Source organism: Oryctolagus cuniculus, chromosome 6, assembly GCF_964237555.1.
Source record: "Oryctolagus cuniculus chromosome 6, mOryCun1.1, whole genome shotgun sequence".
Taxonomy (NCBI): Eukaryota; Metazoa; Chordata; class Mammalia; order Lagomorpha; family Leporidae; genus Oryctolagus; species Oryctolagus cuniculus.
Genome location: NC_091437.1, coordinates 166,803,226 through 166,822,434, shown reverse-complemented (window position 1 = coordinate 166,822,434; position 19,209 = coordinate 166,803,226). Strand labels below are relative to the sequence as shown.

General features: G+C 67.9%; 1 protein-coding gene across 3 annotated transcripts in view; it reads right to left on the bottom strand.

The window, feature by feature from the left end:
* Nucleotides 1-19,209, bottom strand: part of ADGRB1 (adhesion G protein-coupled receptor B1) — a 66,302-nt gene that overhangs the window by 3,914 nt on the left and 43,179 nt on the right. For 2 of the 3 annotated variants that reach the window (XM_070075883.1, XM_070075885.1), the window contains 9 exons: nt 15,041-15,144; nt 12,549-12,651; nt 11,780-11,930; nt 11,108-11,177; nt 10,279-10,345; nt 8,754-8,839; nt 3,657-3,828; nt 2,175-2,270; nt 34-88 (listed from right to left, as the gene is read on the bottom strand). In XM_070075883.1, coding sequence (XP_069931984.1) covers nt 34-88; nt 2,175-2,270; nt 3,657-3,828; nt 8,754-8,839; nt 10,279-10,345; nt 11,108-11,177; nt 11,780-11,930; nt 12,549-12,651; nt 15,041-15,144 — 904 coding nt within the window. The remainder of the gene's footprint in view (nt 1-33; nt 89-2,174; nt 2,271-3,656; nt 3,829-8,753; nt 8,840-10,278; nt 10,346-11,107; nt 11,178-11,779; nt 11,931-12,548; nt 12,652-15,040; nt 15,145-19,209) is intronic. The other variant, XM_070075884.1, reaches the window with a different exon arrangement.

Sequence of the window (19,209 nt, the reverse complement as noted above, 5' to 3'; positions counted from 1 at the left end):
AAGCAGGCGGGCCCGGCCACCTGTCACTCTCACCTGTCAGGCGCTCACCTGATCTACAGGCCAGATCCACGTCCTTCTCGAAGTCAGTCTGCAAAACAGGCAGTGGGCGGGGTGAGGGCGGGGCTGGGGCTGGAGAGGGGCGGGGCGAGGGCGGGGCTGGGGCGGGAGAGGGCGGGGCTGGGGCTGGCGAGGGGCGGGGAGAGGGCGGGGCTGGGGCTGGAGAGGGGTGAGGCTGGGGCAAGACAGGCAGTGGGCGGGGTGAGGGCGGGGCTGGGGCTAAAGAAGGACAGGGGTGAGGATGGGCCCGAGGCTGGAGAAGGGTGGGGTGAGGGGCGGGGCTGGGGCTGGAGAGGGGCAGGGTTGGGCAGTGGGCAGGGAGACAGGAGGGGCTGATGCTGGACAGCAGGTGGGGTGAGGGTAGGGGTTGGGGCTAGAGAGGGGCAGGGAGGGGGGCGGAGCTGGGGCTGGACAGACAGCAGGTGGGATGAGGGGTGGGGCTGGAGGGGGTGGGGAGAGGGGCGGGGCAGGACAGATAGCAGGTGGGGTGAGGGGCGGGGCTATGGCTGGACAGACAGCAGGCAGGGCTGGAGCTGGACAGTGGGCAGGGAGAGGGGAGGGGCTGGGCATCAGGCAGGGTGAGGGGCGGGGCTGGGGCTGGTGAGGAGTGGGTCTGGGCAGTGGGTGGGCTGGGACTGGACAGACAGCAGGTGGGGTGAGGGGCAGGGCGGGGGCTGGACAGTGGGCGGGGTGAGGGGCGGGGCTGGGCCTGGATGTGGGCGGGGAGAGGGGGGCTGGGGCTGGGCAGTGAGCAGGGGGAGCGGGGTGAGGGGCGGGGCTGAGGCTGGACAGACAGTAGGGGGAGAGCTGGAGGAGGGTGAGCTGCAGCTCAGAGCAGTGGGTGTGCACGTGTGCTTACATACGTGTCAGAAGTGTTTCTGTGCATGTGTGTGAATGTGTTGGCCTGTGAGTGTGTGTGCACGTTTGTATCTCGTGGGAGTGCCTGTGTTTATGACTGTAGGTGCGAGCATGTGTGCACATGCGTGTGAGTGAAGACACACGTGAATACACGAGTTTGTGCATGCCCACACGCATGTGAAGGAGTCTGAGGGTCTTCATGCACATGAGTGTGTACGTGTGTCCATGCACGTGTGACTGTGTCCATGTACATGAGTGACTGAGCATGCTTTGTGTGCATGCGCGTGTCTGTGTGGACATGTGTGCGTGTAACGTGTGGCTGAGAGCATATCGTGTGTGCATACCCGTGTATCCTTGTATGTGCATGACCGTGTGTGGAAGCATGTGCGTGTATACGTGTGGCTGTGAGCCTGTTGGGATCTGTGTGTTTCTCTCCACATTTGCACTCCTGCATACATCTGTACCTCCGTGTACTGCACGCATGTGTGAGGGCTGCGTGTGTGTGGCTGTGTAAGCACGTGTGTGCAGGGATGTCTACCTGAGCATGTGCACGTGTGTAGGGCTGTGTGCCTGTGTGTGCAGGCTGCATGCATGAGCGTTGATCACTTTGTGTGTGTGTGGGCGTGTGCATGGCCACACGTGTGTTCTTCCCCACCCCGGCCTCCTGAGTGGCCGCTGGGCCCCAGCACCGGACCCCTCTGCTCTGGTGGAGCCAGGGAGAGGCAGAGAGGGCCGGGACGCAGGGCTGAGTGACCCCTCCCCGAGGTCAGAGGTCAGCCAGGAGAGGCGGTGGGGAGGGAACGCTGACCCCCATGGCCCCTGCAGAGGGGTGGGGTCTGCTGGGCACCATGTGGAGCCGGGGCGACCCCCACCGCCCTCAGCCCCCCGTGAGAGGGCACCTCGGGGGGAAGTGGATGCCCCAGAGGCCTAAATGGTGGCCTGAGGGGGCGGGGCCAGGGCTGAGTGGCAGGGAAGCAGGTGCACAGTGCCGGGGTGGGGGTGTGTGTGGTGCCGGCCCAGCACGCAGCACCCAGGGGTCGAGGAGGGCGTGCGTGGGGGGTGGAGCACAGACAGGTCCCACACGGCTGGCGCACGCCCCGGGGGCCCGGCTGCTGCCAGCTCACGCCCCCTCCCCCCGCAGACTCCGGACCAGGGACTTCACCTTGGCAAGCTCAGTGTGCCCCACTGCCACCTGGGCTGCCGGGGCCCAGCGCAGCTCCGGCCCGAGGCGGGCAGGGGCGGGCGGCCCCCAGTCCTACCATGAGCTGGGCGTGGCCGTTCTGGAAGGAGCCCCCCGAGTCCCCGTTGCCCTCTTCCTGGCGGTCAACCACGCGGCACTTGACGGCGTCCTGGACCTGGGGAGGGCGGGGCCGTCAGAGGGCAGGGCCAGGGACGCAGCTCCGCCCGGAGTCCCCGAGGCCTCCACCGCTCCCGGCCACTGCAGGCCGTGCAGCCAGCACGCGACGCGGCTGAGGCACCTGGCCACGGCTGCAGGACGGCGCTGGGGCAGCCACGGGCAGACAGGGACAAGCGTGCGAAGCAAAACCTTGGAGTTCCCGGGGCGCTCCCTGGTGGAGGTGTCCTGTGCACCCGATTCCCACACCCCAGCCCCGCTCCCTGGGTCCCTCCCACCCCCCTCACCAGTGGGAGGGGACTCGGGCCCAGAGAGGGCAGCACTGGCTGGGGTTGGGCTGTCAGGCACGGCCAGGCAGCCCCTGAGCTGCCAGCGCCGGCTCAGCCCTGCACGCCTGCCTTCGCCTGCCCCCGAGACGCTTAGGAGCCCAGCTCCCCAGGGGCGTCCCGGCCCCTCTCCTCCAGGAAGGCCGCCTGGGCAGCCCCAGCCCAGGAAACACATCTGCAGAGCTGGCCTGACTCGACCCCACACGGGAACGTTCTGCGCCCACAGCGCTGGCCGGGACACCTGCTGTGGCCCCCTGCTGGCCACTCCTGCTCCCTGCCACCGAGCCTCGGGTCCTGTCCCCAGCCTGCTCCCTCCCCGTGGGTTCCTGATGACCCGGGTCTGTGCTGCCTGGACCTGGGGCGTGGGGACCTCCCCGCTGCGCCCCCCCCCCCGAGTCTCTGATACAGGTCAGGGGAGGGGCGTACGGGGGCCTGGGCTCCTCCCTCGCCACCTGCCCGTCCAGGCTGGCACGGGCACCACTGCCTGGGGGCCCTCGGCCTCCCCGCTCCTTGCTGGCTGTCAGGGTGTGGAGGGGCTGCCCACCTCCCGCGGGGTCCCCATGCTCAGCGGCCTGGGTGGACACGCCTCCGCCCCGTCCCACGGGGGTTTCCCAGACAGCAGTGCCGCATCCCAGGCCCTCCCGGCCGCCGGCCTCCCGCTGGGCTCAACACGCAGGCCTCCCCGGGCCCACCCCAACACGCCAGCAGCCCAGGGACACCCGGATGCATCTGGGTGCAGATCTTCTCCACACGGTCTGGGAAGGTCCAGAAAATGCCAGAAGCAGGAGTCCCACTCGTCCTGAGGGCTGTGCACATCTGCCGCTGGCTCCGTGGTTCCCGGGGGCCCCGGGGGCAGAAGCCCCGCCTGCCTCGGCTACCCCAGGCCTCCCCGGCCAGCTCCGGCCGGCATCGCGTTCCCAGGAGCTGCCCAAGGCAGCCAGGCTGTGAGCTGGACACACGTCCATGCACTCGGAGCACAAGCACTCCCGCATCACAGGCTTGGCTCCCGCCCCGCGGTGGGAGGCAGCACAGAGGGGCTGCCAGGGTGCCGACCGACGCACCTCCCTCCGCAGGATGCAGTGCACCATGACGATGACGAAGCCCTCGAGGGAGTCGAAGACGGCAAAGAGGATCTGGAAGAGGGCGGAGCGGCGGTCGGTGACGGCGAGCACGGCCGACATCCAGGTCAGCGCCAGCAGCGGCAGCACCACACAGGAGCTCCACAGGGAGGCCCTGGGGACGGAGGGCGTCAGGCTGGCCCTGCCCCCACCCGGCCCCCTGGGGCCCCCACTGCAGGGCCCCCGGCCAGGCCAGAGAGCTGGGGAGGAGAGGATTCCGGGGGAGGAGAGAAACAGCAAGGCTGACAGCACAGACGGACGGACAAGGCCAGACGGGGAGAGACAGACAGACAGGAAGAGACCCACAGGCGCCGCTTCCTCTCCATGGGCCAGCTCTATGCACCCCCTACGCACCCCCAGGACCTCCTGGGCTGCCTCCTCCAGGAAGCCCTCGGCTGCCCCGTCACCGCCTCGTCCTCACAAGGGACGCTCAGCTGCTTCAGGCTGCGGGACGTGGGCACCGGCAGCAGGTGCCTGCCCGCAGTGCTGTGACCCATCCTCCCTCAAGACACTCTGGCTCCAGGGGCCCCTGAGCCGGCTGTCCTCACCACCAGGGTGGGGCTCGGGTCAGGACAACCTGCCCCCCCTTTCACGGGAGCCCCGTGGGTGGGGCCTCAGCAGGGTCCTGGGGGCGATCCTGTCTCTGTCCTCGGCAGACCGGGTCTCTCGCCTCAGTGGCCAGGGCACAGCCGCCCGCACCTGTCCCCTGCCCCCGGCCCCCCCCACAGTCCGGGGTCCCCCCAGGTCTGTTTCTTTCCTTCTGCAGTGACGACGTGCAGGGGCACGGCCCGCCCGGGGAGTCCCCCGTCCCCACCTGCCAGGGGCCGCCAGCGGCTCGGAGGCCCAGAACGGGAGCTCTGGTCCTGCCTCTGCTGTCGGGCCGAGCCCGGGATCTGCCCTGCTTCCTGGGCACACGGCGGCTCCCCTGGACGGGCCGCAGGGACCGCCCAGGCCACAGCGCCGGCCCCGCCCTCCAGCGGCGACTAGCCGGCCCTCTGAATGGCACCAGGTCTGGGCCTGGGTCTTCCCACTGTGGCTGCGGGCCCTCCCTCCCTGGGACCCAGGCCCCACCCGGCCTGCAGGGGCCGTCCCGCCGCACCTGCCTCCCTGGGGCCCAAACCTCCATGTCCATCTGCGGCTGCCATTCCTCGCAGAGGCCACACGGGGGCGCCACACCCAGGCACCCTGCTGGACCCCAGCGCTGCCACCACACAGCTCCTCAGCCAGCCAGCAAGAAGTGGTGACAGGAGGGGGACCAGGCGGGCCCCAGGGGCGTGGCCCCGCACCACTCCACCCCCTGCAAGCTCCTGCAGGTCCCTGGGGGCCGGGCTGGGGTGCCTCTCTCCCGAGACCTCCAGGATCCGCGCTCCACGACCACATTCAGTCCAAGCAGCAAACACAGCAGGCACCCGGCAGAGGCCCGGACGAGACGACCCTCGGGGCTGGGGGGCCCCCTCGAGGCCTCGAGCCCACACTGTGCCCACCCACAGCGCCCGCCCAAACCCACCACTGACCCTGCCACCCGCTAGCCCTGCTCCCTGGCCAGGCCTCTCTCAATGTCCTACACATGTACACAGGCATAAACAACCCCCACAGCTCACACATGCAGTCACACGGACACCCACAGCTCACACATGCAGTCACAGGACACCCACAGCTCACACATGCAGTCACACGGACACCCACAGCTCACACATGCAGTCACATGCACACCTCATACCTCACACATGCAATCACACGCACACCCACAGCTCACACATGCAGTCACAGGACACCCACAGCTCACACATGCAGTCACACGGACACCCACAGCTCACACATGCAGTCACACGGACACCCACAGCTCACACATGCAGTCACACGCACACCCACAGCTCACACATGCAGTCACACACACACCACAGCTCACACATGCAGTCACATGCACACCTCATACCTCACACATGCAATCACACGCACACCCACAGCTCACACATGCAGTCAATGTACACCCACAGCTCACACATGCAGTCACACGGACACCCACAGCTCACACATGCAGCCACACGGACACCCACAGCTCACACATGCAGCCACACACACACCACAGCTCACACATGCAGTCACACGCACACCCACAGCTCATACATGCAGTCACACACACACCACAGCTCACACATGCAGTCACATGCACACCTCATACCTCACACATACAATCACACGCACACCCACAGCTCACACATGCAGTCACATGCACACCTCATACCTCACACATGCAGTCACACGGACACCCACAGCTCACACATGCAGTCACACGTACACCACAGCTCACACATGCAGTCACATGTACACCCACAGCTCACACATGCAGTCACACGGACACCCACAGCTCACACATGCAGTCACACACACACCCACAGCTCACACATGCAGTCACACGCACACCCACAGCTCACACATGCAGTCAATGTACACCCACAGCTCACACATGCAGTCAATGTACACCCACAGCTCACACATGCAGTCACACGGACACCCACAGCTCACACATGCAGTCACACGTACACCACAGCTCACACATGCAGTCACACGGACACCCACAGCTCACACATGCAGTCACACGTACACCACAGCTCACACATGCAGTCACACGGACACCCACAGCTCACACATGCAGTCACACGTACACCACAGCTCACACATGCAGTCACACGTACACCCACAGCTCACACATGCAGTCACACGCACACACACAATACATAACCACTCCCACATACATTCACTCATGCACACACATACACCTGCTCTCACAACATGCGTACACACTCCCACATGCGCTCATGCATACACCAACACTCACACATGCTCTCACATGCACACACACGCTGTCACGTCACGTGCTGTCATGTGCACCCTCACACGTGCTGTCACTCACACGTGCACACACACAGATAGGCTTCCCATGGCCAGGCTGCCCTGCCCCCTCTGGCGACTGCTCCCAGGCTGGGCACCAGCTGGGCAGGGAGCTGCCAGGGCCTCCCCCCGGGGTGCCGAGCAGGAGCCTGGGGTCAGAGGCACGGAGGGCAGGGGCTGCCCGCAGACGGACAGCGGGAACGAAAGAAACGGAAGAGAAACACGAAGCAGACAAATGTGGCTGAGCAGAGCGGGCACCGCGGGGCGGGGCCAGGCAGCATGGGGCACTACATGGCGTTCCTGGTGGGGTCAGAGGTGGCAGCACCCCCAGGGGGGGCGGGGGCTGCTGACCACAAGTGAAATTAACAGCCTGAAACAGAAGCAGCCAAGTGCCAGACCCGTGACGCAGGAGTCCAGCCAGGACCCCTGTGGGGACGGTGCAGAGCCGCACGCGGCTGGGCGTGGGGGTGGGCAGTGCCGGGTCCCTGTGTCCACGTTCACTGCCTCAGCTTTGCAGACCACCTGCCTAGAGGGTGGCCGCTGCCGTCTCCTCCACGCCTTCCCTGAGGAGCCAGTGGCCGCCAGCCAGGCAGGGGACGGAGCACGGCCAGGGCAGGCGGACAGCAGTGGCCTCCCACAGATCTGTGTGTGCACCTAGGCCTGCCCGTGTGTGTCCCCATGTGCTAACATGTGTGTACCTGCGCACACATGTGCTGTGTGTACTTGTGTGTGTCCCTGTGCCCACATGTGCTGTATGTGTGTGCTCACGTGTTCTCATGCCCATGTGTGCTGTATGTGCATGCTCACGTGTGTCCCTTGCCGAGTGCTGTGTGCTCACGCGTGTCCCCTGCCATGTGTGCTATATGCATGTGCTCACGTGTGTTCCTGTGCCCATGTACTGTATGTGTGTTCATGTGTGTCCCTGTGCCCACGTGTGCTGTGTGTGCTCACATGTGTCCCTGTGCCCACGTGTGCTGTGTGTGCTCACATGTGTCCCTGTGCCCACGTGTGCTGTGTGTGCTCACATGTGTGTCCCCTGCCATGTGTGCTATATGCATGTGCTCACGTGTGTTCCTGTGCCCATGTGCTGTCTGCATGTGCTCAAATTTCTAGCTGTGTGTGCACCTGTGCACAAGTCCACACCCGTGTTGTGTGTGTGTATCCATGCTTACAGCTGGGTGTGCACCTGTGCGTGGGGAGCGGGAGCCTGCACGCGGTCAAGTCTACCCCTGCTTCTGAGCCCCCTGCCCCCGAGCGCTGTGCTGGCACCCACCGCACAGGCAGGGAGGCCCGTTCCACCAGCCACTGCCCTCCTAAGCCTCAGTTTACCCGGCTGCAGGGTGGGACTCTAGAAAGGTAGCCTGCCTCAGTGGTGACACCAAGAAACACGCAACACAGACGGGTGCAGGGCGGGGGCGCAGGGGCGCCACCGCCCTCGGGACTCCCTGCCCGTACACCCACGTGGGCACCCGCAGCCTTGGGAGGGGCGGAGCACTGAGGGCGAGGCCCCAGACCAGCTCCCTCCGGCCCAGGACGCTGCAGCAAGGACGCCCCGCCCCCGGCCAGCCCAGCGCGGGGTCTGATGGCCCAGAGCAGCAGGCGCGAGAGGGCGCCCTGGGCAGAGCAGGAAGCGCCCTGGGCAGAGAAAGAGACAGCGACAGACAGAGAGGCGGGACCAAGACCAGGCAAGACTGGCACAGAGGGGAGGGCGGGCCCCTCACAGGCACCAGCCAGGGCGAGACACAGAGCGGCGGGCAGGCGGGAGGGGAGGCGTGCGTGGAGCGCGGGGGCAGCCCCTGCCCCAGCTTCCCGGGGCCCCCAGTGTCCCCCTCCCGGGGCCGTCCCGTCAGCAGCAGCTCTGGGCGGGCAGGGGTGGGGGGGGTTTCCCTTCCCAGCCGGGGCCCCCTGGGGTAACACAGCAGCCTTGTGGTGGGGGAGGGGGGCCGGTGCACCACCCCAGGAGCCCGCCAGAGGCAGCGTCTCCTGGAGCGGGCAGTTCCACTGCTCCCGAGGCCTTGCTGGGCCTCCCTGTCCCGGGCCAGGGGGAGAAACTGAGGCGCCGCGTGGGCGGGGCGTGGGCGGGGCTGGGCGCGGGGCGGGGCGGGGGCGGGGCGGGGCGGCGAGGAGTGCCGAGGCGCCAGGCCCTACCCGGCCCGCTCCTTCAGCTTCTTGTCGGTGATGCCGTCTTTGGACACGAGCTTGTTGAATACCAGGATGCCGATCACCATGTTCACCTGCCGGGGAGACGGGCGGCTGTGCGGGCCGGGGCGCCCACGCGCGCACCACGGGCCGGGGCCCTCACCCGAAGTGGACCTCAGCACCGGCCCTCGAGGCTGCAGGGGGCACCTCCCACGTGTCCCCCCCCCCCCCCCCCCGCTAAATAGCATCCCTGCTCCTCTCTCCTTCCATCCACGGGAGCTCACACCCGTGGACGAGGGTGCCCTCACCCTGGCCCTGCCTGGGGCCGCCCCGTCCCTCCCGCACTCCCCACATGGCAGCCCAGCCCCCTCCTACCACACTGACCACGCCTCTACCCCCGGCCAGCCACTGAAGCCCGCACTGGACACCTGCACCCCGCGGTGCCTCTCAGCGTCTCTAGTCAGTGCCTACGCTGCCCGAGCCACCACCCGAGGCCTCCACTGCTTGGGGACCCCAGGCGCCCCCTCTGCCGGGGGGAGGGTCCCAGCTCCTGTATCGACCCCCGCCCCAGCCTCTGGCTCGCACTCTGCAGGCAGGGAGCTCAAGGCACAGGACCTGGTGACTCCGCGGGCCCCAGGCTCAGGGACCCCTACCCACAGCCCAGGCTGGTGGCTCTGAGCCCGAGGCCCCGGGAGCTCAGGATCCCCCACGCAGAGCCCAGCCTCGGGAATCCCTGGAGGGAACGTTCCGGAACAGACACCACCCCCTCTGCAGGCCTGGCTGGGGTGGGGGCGGCTTCCCTAGGCAGCCTCGCTTCTGCCCTGGCTGGGGGGGGGGGGCGGGGGAGGGGATGGGGCTCATGTCCACTGCGGGCGGCCACCAGCCCCTGATCCCACCTGCACTGTGCGAGGGGACGAGTGGGGGCGGGGCTCCTGCCTCCGTCTGCTCCACCCACCCCAGGCCCCAGGTGCAGTGACTGTGTTTCCCCCCCCCCCCACCCCGGGCACCATCAGGGACAAGAGGGGCCTCTGTGGTCCTGGCCCACGGTCACTGCCCCACGGCCACAGCCGGAGCCCACGAGTAGCTGTGGCCCTGGGAGAGGCCCCTTCCCCAGGTAGGAGGGGAGGGCCTGAGGGCAAGGCTCGTGCAGGCCCGTGCCCGCTCCCAGCTCCTGTGCAGGTGGGGACGGGACGGCCCCCGTGCGGGGCAGCTGCCAAGGGGAACACGGAGGGCGGCCAGGGCATGGCGCTCGCTGCACAGCCTGGGGTGCTATGGCTGAGCGTGCGGGGTGGGGGGACACTCCGGCCTGGCCCACTCCCCGAGCCTCTGCTGCCAGCCGGCCGAGCCTGCACCCGCCATCACTCACCAAACCCACAGCCCTCCCAGCAGGTGCACGGGCGGGGCCCAGCCATGCTCCCAGAGGCCACAGGGCCCCGCCCAGCCTCCCATCCCACACACGCCGGGAGGGACCATGTGCGCTGCCCCTGGCGATCGGGACACCCGGGGCCCCGCGAGGCTCGGGGAGGGTCAGTACCAGCACGACGGCCGCGGCCGGTCCCACGAAGGCGTAGAGCAGTCCTCCCTCCAGGGACAGCCAGCAGCTGCGGGGACACAGGCCGGTCAGCACCGCCCCTCGGCAGCCCCCGGGGCGGACCTGCTCACCGCACAGGCACAGGGCCAGCGGAGGCGCCCCTTCCCCTGACGTGATGTCAGCGTGCAGGGCTGCTGCACCTGCACCTGCACCTCCCACGGCACAGGGCCTCGGCCCGGGGCACGCTGCCCAGTGCTGCCCGACAAACTCCTCCTCCTCCTGCAGCCCCGATGCCCACACTCGCCCCCTGTCCACTCCCACGCCTGCCTGGGTGCTGGGGCGCTCCGGGGCCCACATCCTGATCCCGGGCTCCCGTGTGGCCAGGCCTGCTCGGCCCCCAAGGGCCTCAGTTTCCCCCACCCTGGTTCCCCTACCCCTTTGTCCCCAGTTGGGGAAGCCACACCTCCTGTGGGATATGTCTCAAGAATCAGGGCATGACGTTAATAGCCCCAGGACCCAGCCTGGCTGGTCCTTCTTGGCCTCAGTTAGTTCACCTGTGAAATGGGCCCGTCCCAAGGGATCGCTGTGTGGATGCACCTGCTACGCCCAGGGCTCCCCCACGACCCTCCCCACCTGCCCATGGGTGGGCTCCACACCGAGCCTCAGAGACAGTGACAGCCCTGTCCAAGGTCCCCACGGGCTGCCTGGAGGAAGGCACTGATGGGATCGGCCCCCAGCCCTTGAGCGCCCCCTCCCTGCCCTCAGCCCTGAGCCTCCGGGAGATGGTGCCTGGCCAGACCACGGAGGGCCCACCCACCCCGTCCAGACTCACTAGTTCACGGTGCTGTAGCCTTTGGCCTTGGTGAATCCCACGGAGATGGCCACGACCAGTGCAGGCAGCCCTGCAGAGGCAGGGACGCCAGGACGTCAGTGCCGGCCCCGGCGCGGCCCCGCTGAGTGTGGGACAGGGAGACGGCGGTGGGCAAGACCAGGGCCGCCTGCGCTGCGGAGGGGCGGCCGCCCCGCCTATTTATTCGCTTCTGCATTTTATTTCAAAGACAGAAACACAGGGCCACAGAGACACAGGGCCACAGAGCGGGAGTGAGGGAGGGGGAGGGAGGGAGGGAGGGAGGAAAGGAGGGAGGAGGGAAGAAGAGAGATTCCCCCTCCACCAGGTCACTCCCCAGATCCTCAGAGCCAGGAGCCCGCAGCTCCACCAGGGTCTTCCACATGGGCGGCGGGGACCTGGCCACCTGGGTCCCCCCTGCTGCCCGCCAGGCTGCAGGGGGTCGGAAGTGGGGGCGCTGGGACACGGGGTGAGGCGTCCCGAGCCGTGGGGGACCACTGCCCCAAAGCCTGCCTTTGCATCTCAGATCCGCAAAGACCCACTCAGGCCAAAGGCACGGGCGGCCCCCGCGGGATGGGGAGGCTGCAGGGGGCAGGGACAGGCGGGGACAGCCGCCCAGGGCCGGGGAGGCAGCCGGCCGGCGCGCATGTGGCTCACCCCAGCCCAGGCACAGGAAGCGCTTGCGGATGAGCCGGTTCCGGAGGCGGCCGGTCACGGCCATGTAGGACTGCCAGGCCTCGGTGAGCACCCAGCAGAAGGACGACAGGAAGAAGAAGTGCAGGAAGGCGGCCACCAGGGTGCACACCACCTGCGCGGGCGGGTGGTGGGTGGCGGTGGGCGGGGAGTGCACCCCAGAGCCCGCCCCACCCACCACCTGCTGGGGCCCAGCCCCGCCCTTCCCGGCCACTGCAGGAGGAAGTGGCCCCCAGGCCACACAGCAAGTCATACGCAGGGTCATGGCGGCCATGACCACGGCCCACAGCCCACGGCCGGGTCCCGGGGCCAGGTCCTCTCTCTGTCACCACAGCCCCTCTGCTTCCTCTGCCCCTCCCAAGGGCTGCACCCGCCATGGTTAGTGGGAGGCAGTGTGGAGACCTCAGGGTGGGCCGAGGGGCTCCACGGGCAGCTGCCGGATCCAGGCTGGCCTGTGTGGGGGAGGGCTGGCCCCGGGGGCCGCCGCTACCCTCGGGCTCCGAGTCCTTGGCCACACACCCTGGGCCTTCGGCAGCTTGAGCCAAAGCTGGACGAGCACGGGGTTCCAGCTCCCGGGGTGCGCCAGGCGGGGGAGAGGCGGAGCCTGCTGAGCCTGGGGCCCGGGCCAGCCCCAGCTCTGCGTGGGTGGTGCCTGCTCCCGCACCCTCCCGCGGGGTCCACCCTGCAGCGCCCCAGGATGCGGGGACGCGTGTGGCCGAGCAGGGGCAGCTACCTTGTTGCGCGTCTGGGTCTGCCCGATGAGGATGAGGGCGTTGGAGGAGATGATGGACAGGCAGAAGTTGATGAGGATGACGGAGCGCTCCGAGCGGATGTACCTGGGGGAGCCAGCCCAGGTCAGCACCCACACGGCCTCCTCCTCCTAAGAACCCACGTCCCACGGCCTGCACCAAGACCGGGACCCACCCTTCCCACAGCCACTGCCACCACCGTCACCATCACCACCATCATCACCACCTCCACCATCATCACCATCACCATCACCTCCACCACCATCACCACCACCACCTCCACCACCATCACCACCACCACCATCATCACCATCACCATCATCACCTCCACCACCATCACCTCCACCATCACCATCATCACCATCACCATCATCACCTCCACCATCACCATCACCACCACCTCCACCATCACCATCATCACCACCATCACCATCACCTCCACCATCACCATCATCACCATCACCATCATCACCATCACCACCACCATCACCTCCACCACCATCATCACCATCACCACCACCTCCACCATCACCATCATCACCACCATCATCACCATCACCACCACCATCACCTCCACCACCATCATCACCATCACCTCCACCACCATCACCACCACCACCATCATCATCATCACCATCACCACCATCACCTCCACCATCACCATCATCACCATCACCATCATCACCATCACCACCACCATCACCTCCACCACCATCATCACCATCACCACCACCACCATCATCACCTCCACCATCACCATCATCACCATCACCTCCACCACCATCATCACCTCCACCATCACCATCATCACTATCACCATCACCACCACCTCCACCATCACCATCACCACCGTCATCACCATCACCTCCACCATCACCACCATCACCTCCACCATCACCATCACTACCATTGTCACCACCACCACCTCCACCATCACCGCCATCATCACCAACACCACTGTCATCATCACCATCACCTCCACCATCACCATTATCACCACCACCACTATCACCACCATCATCACCTTACCATCACCATCACCACCATCTCCATCACCATCGTCACCATCATCACCATCACCACCATCGCCACCACTGTCACCACTGCTGCCTCCATCGCCACCATCACCACCACTGTCACCACTGCCATCTCCATCACCACCATCACCACCATCTCCATCACCATCACCATTGTTACCATCACTTCCATCATCACTCTCATCTCCACCATCATCACCATCACCTCCACCATCATCACTTCCACCATCACCATCGTCACCACCATCACCACCATTGTCACCACTGCCATCTCCATCACCACCATCACCATCGTCACCACCATCACCACCATCGCCACCATCACCACCATCACCACCATCACCACCATCGCCACCATCGCCACCATCACCACCATCACCACCGCCACCACCGCCACCATCGCCACCATCGCCACCATCGCCACCACCGCCACCATCGTCACCACCGTCACCACCATCGCCACCTTCACCACCATCACCACCATCGCTACCATCACCACCATCACCACCATTGCCACCATCGTCACCACCATCGCTACCATCGTCACCATTGTCACCACTGCCGTCTCCATCACCACTAACCCTTGGGGTTGGGGCGCAGAGGACGTTCAGTCTACACAGCGACTCAGAGTCCCTGCGCCCCAGGCCGCAGACATTCTGGGGGCCTCGGGCCCTAGCAGAGGGGCCTGGCCCTGGGGGAGGAAAGAGCTAGGCCCCCACGGATCCTTGAGGGGCACTGGGCGCTGGGCCCCGGCAGGACAGTGGAGGCCACCTGCTGCTGCCCACGACCCCATCACCAGGAGCACTCAGCCCCCTCCCCCACCAGCCACATCGACCTCTGGCTGCTGGCCCTGGGGGGCAGCGACAGCTGAATCTCTGATTATCAGCTGCCCCAGGGCTACACGTTGTCTGGATACCACGGGAGCCGCAGCTCAGACCCAGGGCAGCTGGCCCGCCAGTGACCTTGAGCTCACCCTCCTAGGGCTGGAAGCAGGGCCAGGGAGACAGGTGGGGACATGTGCATGCACACACAGCAGTGGCACTCAGCCCTGGCCTATGCACGGCTCTTCCCACGCGTGGCAGACGCACACCAGGCTCGGGCGCCCTGCCACCCCCAGGCAGGCTGCACCCGTGCCAGGGACAGGTCCTGGGCTGTGCCCCTGCGGCCTTGTGGGAAGGCAGCAGAGACGTGGGCCCTGAGCCCTGGCCGGGGGCCCCAGGCAGGCTGTGACATGCGGGTGCAGGTGTGCAGACACAGACCCCGGGGGCCACGGGTCAGGGGCTCGCTGTGCACACCTGGGAGCAGGCTCGAGGGGGACAGCAGGAAGTGGGGCTGCGCGGTGTGGGGCCAGCTCCGGAACAGGCAGGCCGGGGTGGCCACCCTGTGTCACCTGCGTGGGGCACCTGCAGTGGGCGGGGCGGGGCGGGGCCGGCACCCACCTCCACACGGACACGTAGATGATGACCAGCAAGAGCAGGGTGAGGGAGGACACGCCACAGCCCACGACGAGCGTCACGGATGGCACGGCTGCCTTCTCCATGGTCTGGACACCGGGGGGAGAGGCAGGGGTGAGGCTCAGCCCCGGCTCCGCGCCGACTCACCTGCAAACCCGTGTCCCTGAACCCCGAAGCCCAGGGCAGCTTCCCTCCCACCCCGCCCCCCCTCCCAGAAGGGCCAGGCCCAGCCCTGCCTCCCCAGGGGGCCCTCAGGTCCAGAAAGCCCCAGACAGCGGGCGCCACCCCAACCACATCCCACGCCCCTCCCCCCACAGAGCCCCCCAGCCCTCCCTGCTGCTGGCAGGCACCACCAGCACCCGGCAGTCCTGGGCTTCCCCGCTCTCCCTGACGGCCACCGAGGGCCCACAGCGGCCACCCGAGACCCCCCCCCCCGCCCTGCCCAGGGTCCTCCTGGCCGACCCTGCCCTGGGCTCTGTGGGGACGCCAGCTGCCCGCCTGCCGGCCCCTCTGCCCCTCCAGGGCTGGGCTCTCAGCTCACCCCGACCCCTCCTGAAGACGCAGGCGGGCTCCTGCTTGTGGGACGGGCGTGGTGACCCCGTGGGACCCCCTCAGGCTCACAGGGGCTCACGGAGGAGGGAGCGCGGGATCAGGACCCCAGAGGGGGCTCTGCAGTCACCCCCCCGCCCGCTGCCTCCGCTCAACAGGAAGTGGAGGGGAGTCCCGGGAGGGGGTCCCTGCCCAGCCAGCCCTGCCCAGCCAGCCCGGCTGACACCTGGGGACAACCCCACCCCCAGGCTCGTCCTCAGAGGAGCCCTTTATCCTCGGGGGCTCGCCCCCACGCCAGCCTGGGCTCCTCTCCCTGCCCTCAAAGGCGCAGGTGCCCCTCCACGCTGTGCCCGTGGCCAGAACCTCCCTCCCGGCACTGGAAGTCCCGCCTCCTCCAGGCAGCCTTCCTCACCTTGGTGACAGCCTGCCTCTGCAGCTGAGCGGCCGTGGACCGGGCCGGGACGCGGTGGGAAGACCGCACCCGGGATGAGACTGCCACCCGGGTGCCAGGCAGCCCAGCGGCTCAACCACAGGCCTCCAGGCCGCATGAGCACTCAGCTCCTATGGGGCCCAGGCTCCTGCTGACTGCTCACCTGCCAGGAGCGGAGCGCCGGCCTCGGGACCTGAGCCTCGGGGACCCCGGTGGCTGCAGATGCCCATGCTCCCTGTCTCCTCTAGGCCAAGACGAGGCCCAAGCCTCAGACCACCTGTCTGCCTGGGACACACACGCATCTGGCTGAAGCGCACCTGGGCAGGGCACCTGGCCTCCAGCTGTGCCTTCTCTGGAATGAGGCAGTCTGGCTCCCTCGGTCATCGCCTGGCACAGCTCAGGGGTCACTGCCTCCAGGTAGGCCCCTCAGATTACCCCCCGGCTGCTGGGCTCCGTGGGAGACCCAGACACCGAGCGGGGGGCGGGAGGGGTTCTCCCCAATTCCCAAGCCTCACTCCCTAACGGACGAGGTAGGGATGGCACCGCCGTCCCCCCTGGGAGCGCTGCTCGGGCCCTGCTGCCTGACGGGGCAAGGTGGGCCGACAGCCACGCCGGTCACGGACGGCCGAGTAAGTGGCTCGCGCCCGTCCCAGGCGGCTCCAGCCCGACCTTTGCGGCCATCTGCCTCCGTCTGCCCTCACTGGGCCTGGCAGCCGCTCGCCCACCTGCCTGCCTGCTCATCACTCCCGAACGCCCGGCCAGCAGGTTGTGGGGGCCGTGGGGCGGGGACAGGCAGCAAGGGTGTCAGGGCTAGACCTCGCCAGGACCTCAGGGCAGGAGCCTGGGAGGAGGCAGAACCAGGCCGGCTCCCGTGCCAAGCTCAGCGCGGCCCCAGGGCCTTCCCACATGCTCCTCCTGCTGCTATGCCCTTCCCCTGCCCTTCTCGTGGTTGGCGATGCGGCCTCACAGAGGCCCCCCACCGTGGCGCCCCGCCGTGGTGCCCCGCTCCCACCCTCTCTGGATGCTTGCCAGGGTCCCCCTGCCTGGGTCCCGTCCCGCCACGCCAGCTCCCACTCCCAAGCCCTGCACACCCCACGTCCCCCAAGGCCCTGCCCAGCGGCCACGATGCTGGGCTCTGGCCACGACTGTGCCCCGAGCCTCGTCACACGCTGAGCGCTGACCTGGCCGCCCCCAACCCCTGGCCCGAGGTCGCAGGCTGAGACAGGACCTCCAGCCCAGCGCGGGCCCAGCTGTCGGTGCATGGCGGGCTGTGAGTGGGGCCGTGAGCACAGTGCCAGGCGCAGCCCCCACAGCCCAGCAGGTGCCACCGCCCCTCCCGGGGTGACTCAACGCCAATTACTCAACCTTGCTCAGCCGCAGCCGCCCGCACGGCCACCCCGGGCCCTGCTCTGCAGGGGCTCCTGGGCCTCGTCTTGCCGCCCCCACGCCCCCAGCCCCTGCCAGGCTGCCCACCCCCAGCTCCAGGGGTGCCCACCACACGCCACTGCCTGCCCTGGCCCAAGCCCTTGTTCACCCCCCCAGTCCCTGCGGCGGCTCTGCCTGCACCCCCCCAGCTCACCGCCCCCGGCCGGCTGCTCCCACTCCTGCACAGGCCCCTCGGGCACCTGGGCCCCAGGCCTCCAGCCTGCCCGGAGCCTGCCCCAGACCCCCGCGCTGTCCATTTCCAGCCTGGGCTGGCCAGGCCACGTGAGCGCACGGTGGCTCCGGCTTCGGAGCCCCGGCCCCAAGGGATCTCTGGGCTCTCTGACGCCAAGGGGGCCCAGCGCTGAGCCCCGTGGCTCCCCACGCTCACAGAGTGGCAAGACGGCGTGCGCCAGGGCAGGCGGCGGTGAGAGCTTCGGGGTCCATGCCGGGGCAGCCCACCCCCGCCCAGGGAGGAACCCCACTGCCAGAGGCAGGAGCCTGGCCCCCGCCCCGCAGCCGCCTCCCACTCCCCTGTCTGGGACACAGGTGGGGGGCCCACGTGCCGGCTGCGCTGACGTGAGCCACAAGGCCTCTGGATGCAGCCACTGATCCCCCCCCCCCGCCGCTTCCTGCCTGGCCACTGCCCTGCTTTCTCCCCGTGGCGGGCACTGGCACAGATCAGCTCTGCCTGGAACACTCCGGCTCCCGGCCCCAGCACTCGGAGAATTCCACGCCATCAGCTGCCCCCACCCAGGCACTCGAAACCCCTTCAGCCCTAGCCTCTGTTCCACAGCAGAGGCTGCCCAGGCCCGGGGGACCGAAGGCCGGCCCAGGGTCCACACCCCAGCACGGACCTTCCCGGCAGATGCTGGCGCCCTGGGCCTCCTCACACCCCCCGGGGAGCCTGTGGCCCAGGAGCCTGCTGTGTGACCACAGTGACATCTCTGTGGAAAGTCACCTCTTCCGGGAAGCCCCCAGGGCTGGCCCACAGCCTGAGGGGAGGCTGGTGGGGGGAGGGGCTGCAGGATCGGGACCAGGAGCAGAGACCCCTGCACAGCCCAGACTCGGCCCAGTGCCACGGCAGGAGCCCCCTCCACACGCGGGGCCCCCTGCCACTCAGTGACCTCAGGCTCCCATGGCTCTGACACCCTGGAGACCCCAGCCCAGGGCACGGCAGCCCTGCCCACTCTCCAGAGGACAAAACGGGTCCCATTCTGGAATGTTCCCCCAGAGGCCAGCGCCATCGTCCACATGGAGCCCGGGCTTCTGAGGGACAAGCCTGGCTGCCCAAACACCCAGGGGAACGAGCCTCCCCCCGGTCTGTCCTCCGTACCTGCTGCCCCTACTGGCGCTGGAGGGCTGGGCTGGGCCGGGAGGCTCAGTGGGCAAAGACCCCCAGGCCCTGTTTCCACTCCGTGGGCTGATGTGGGCCCACCTGGCCCAGGGACCTGGTTGGGGGGGGGGTCTCCAGCCTTCCTGGGGCCACTGAGAGCAGCCTGGTCAGCCCTGGGCGTACACAGCGCCCAGCACCCAGCAGGCTGGCCCCAGATGCTGTTGCCATAGGAACCGGCAGCCCCCACAAAAATCACAGGCACAAAAAGGAAGCCCCTAGGATGAGGGGCCCGGGCCAGGCTCAGCAGCCGCTGCCACCCCCGGGCGCTGTCTGGGGACAGGGCCATCTCTGCAGGTCACTTGGGCTGGTAGCTCCTCCTCCCTCAGCCGGTGACCCAGAGAAGGGGCCCAGAGGGGC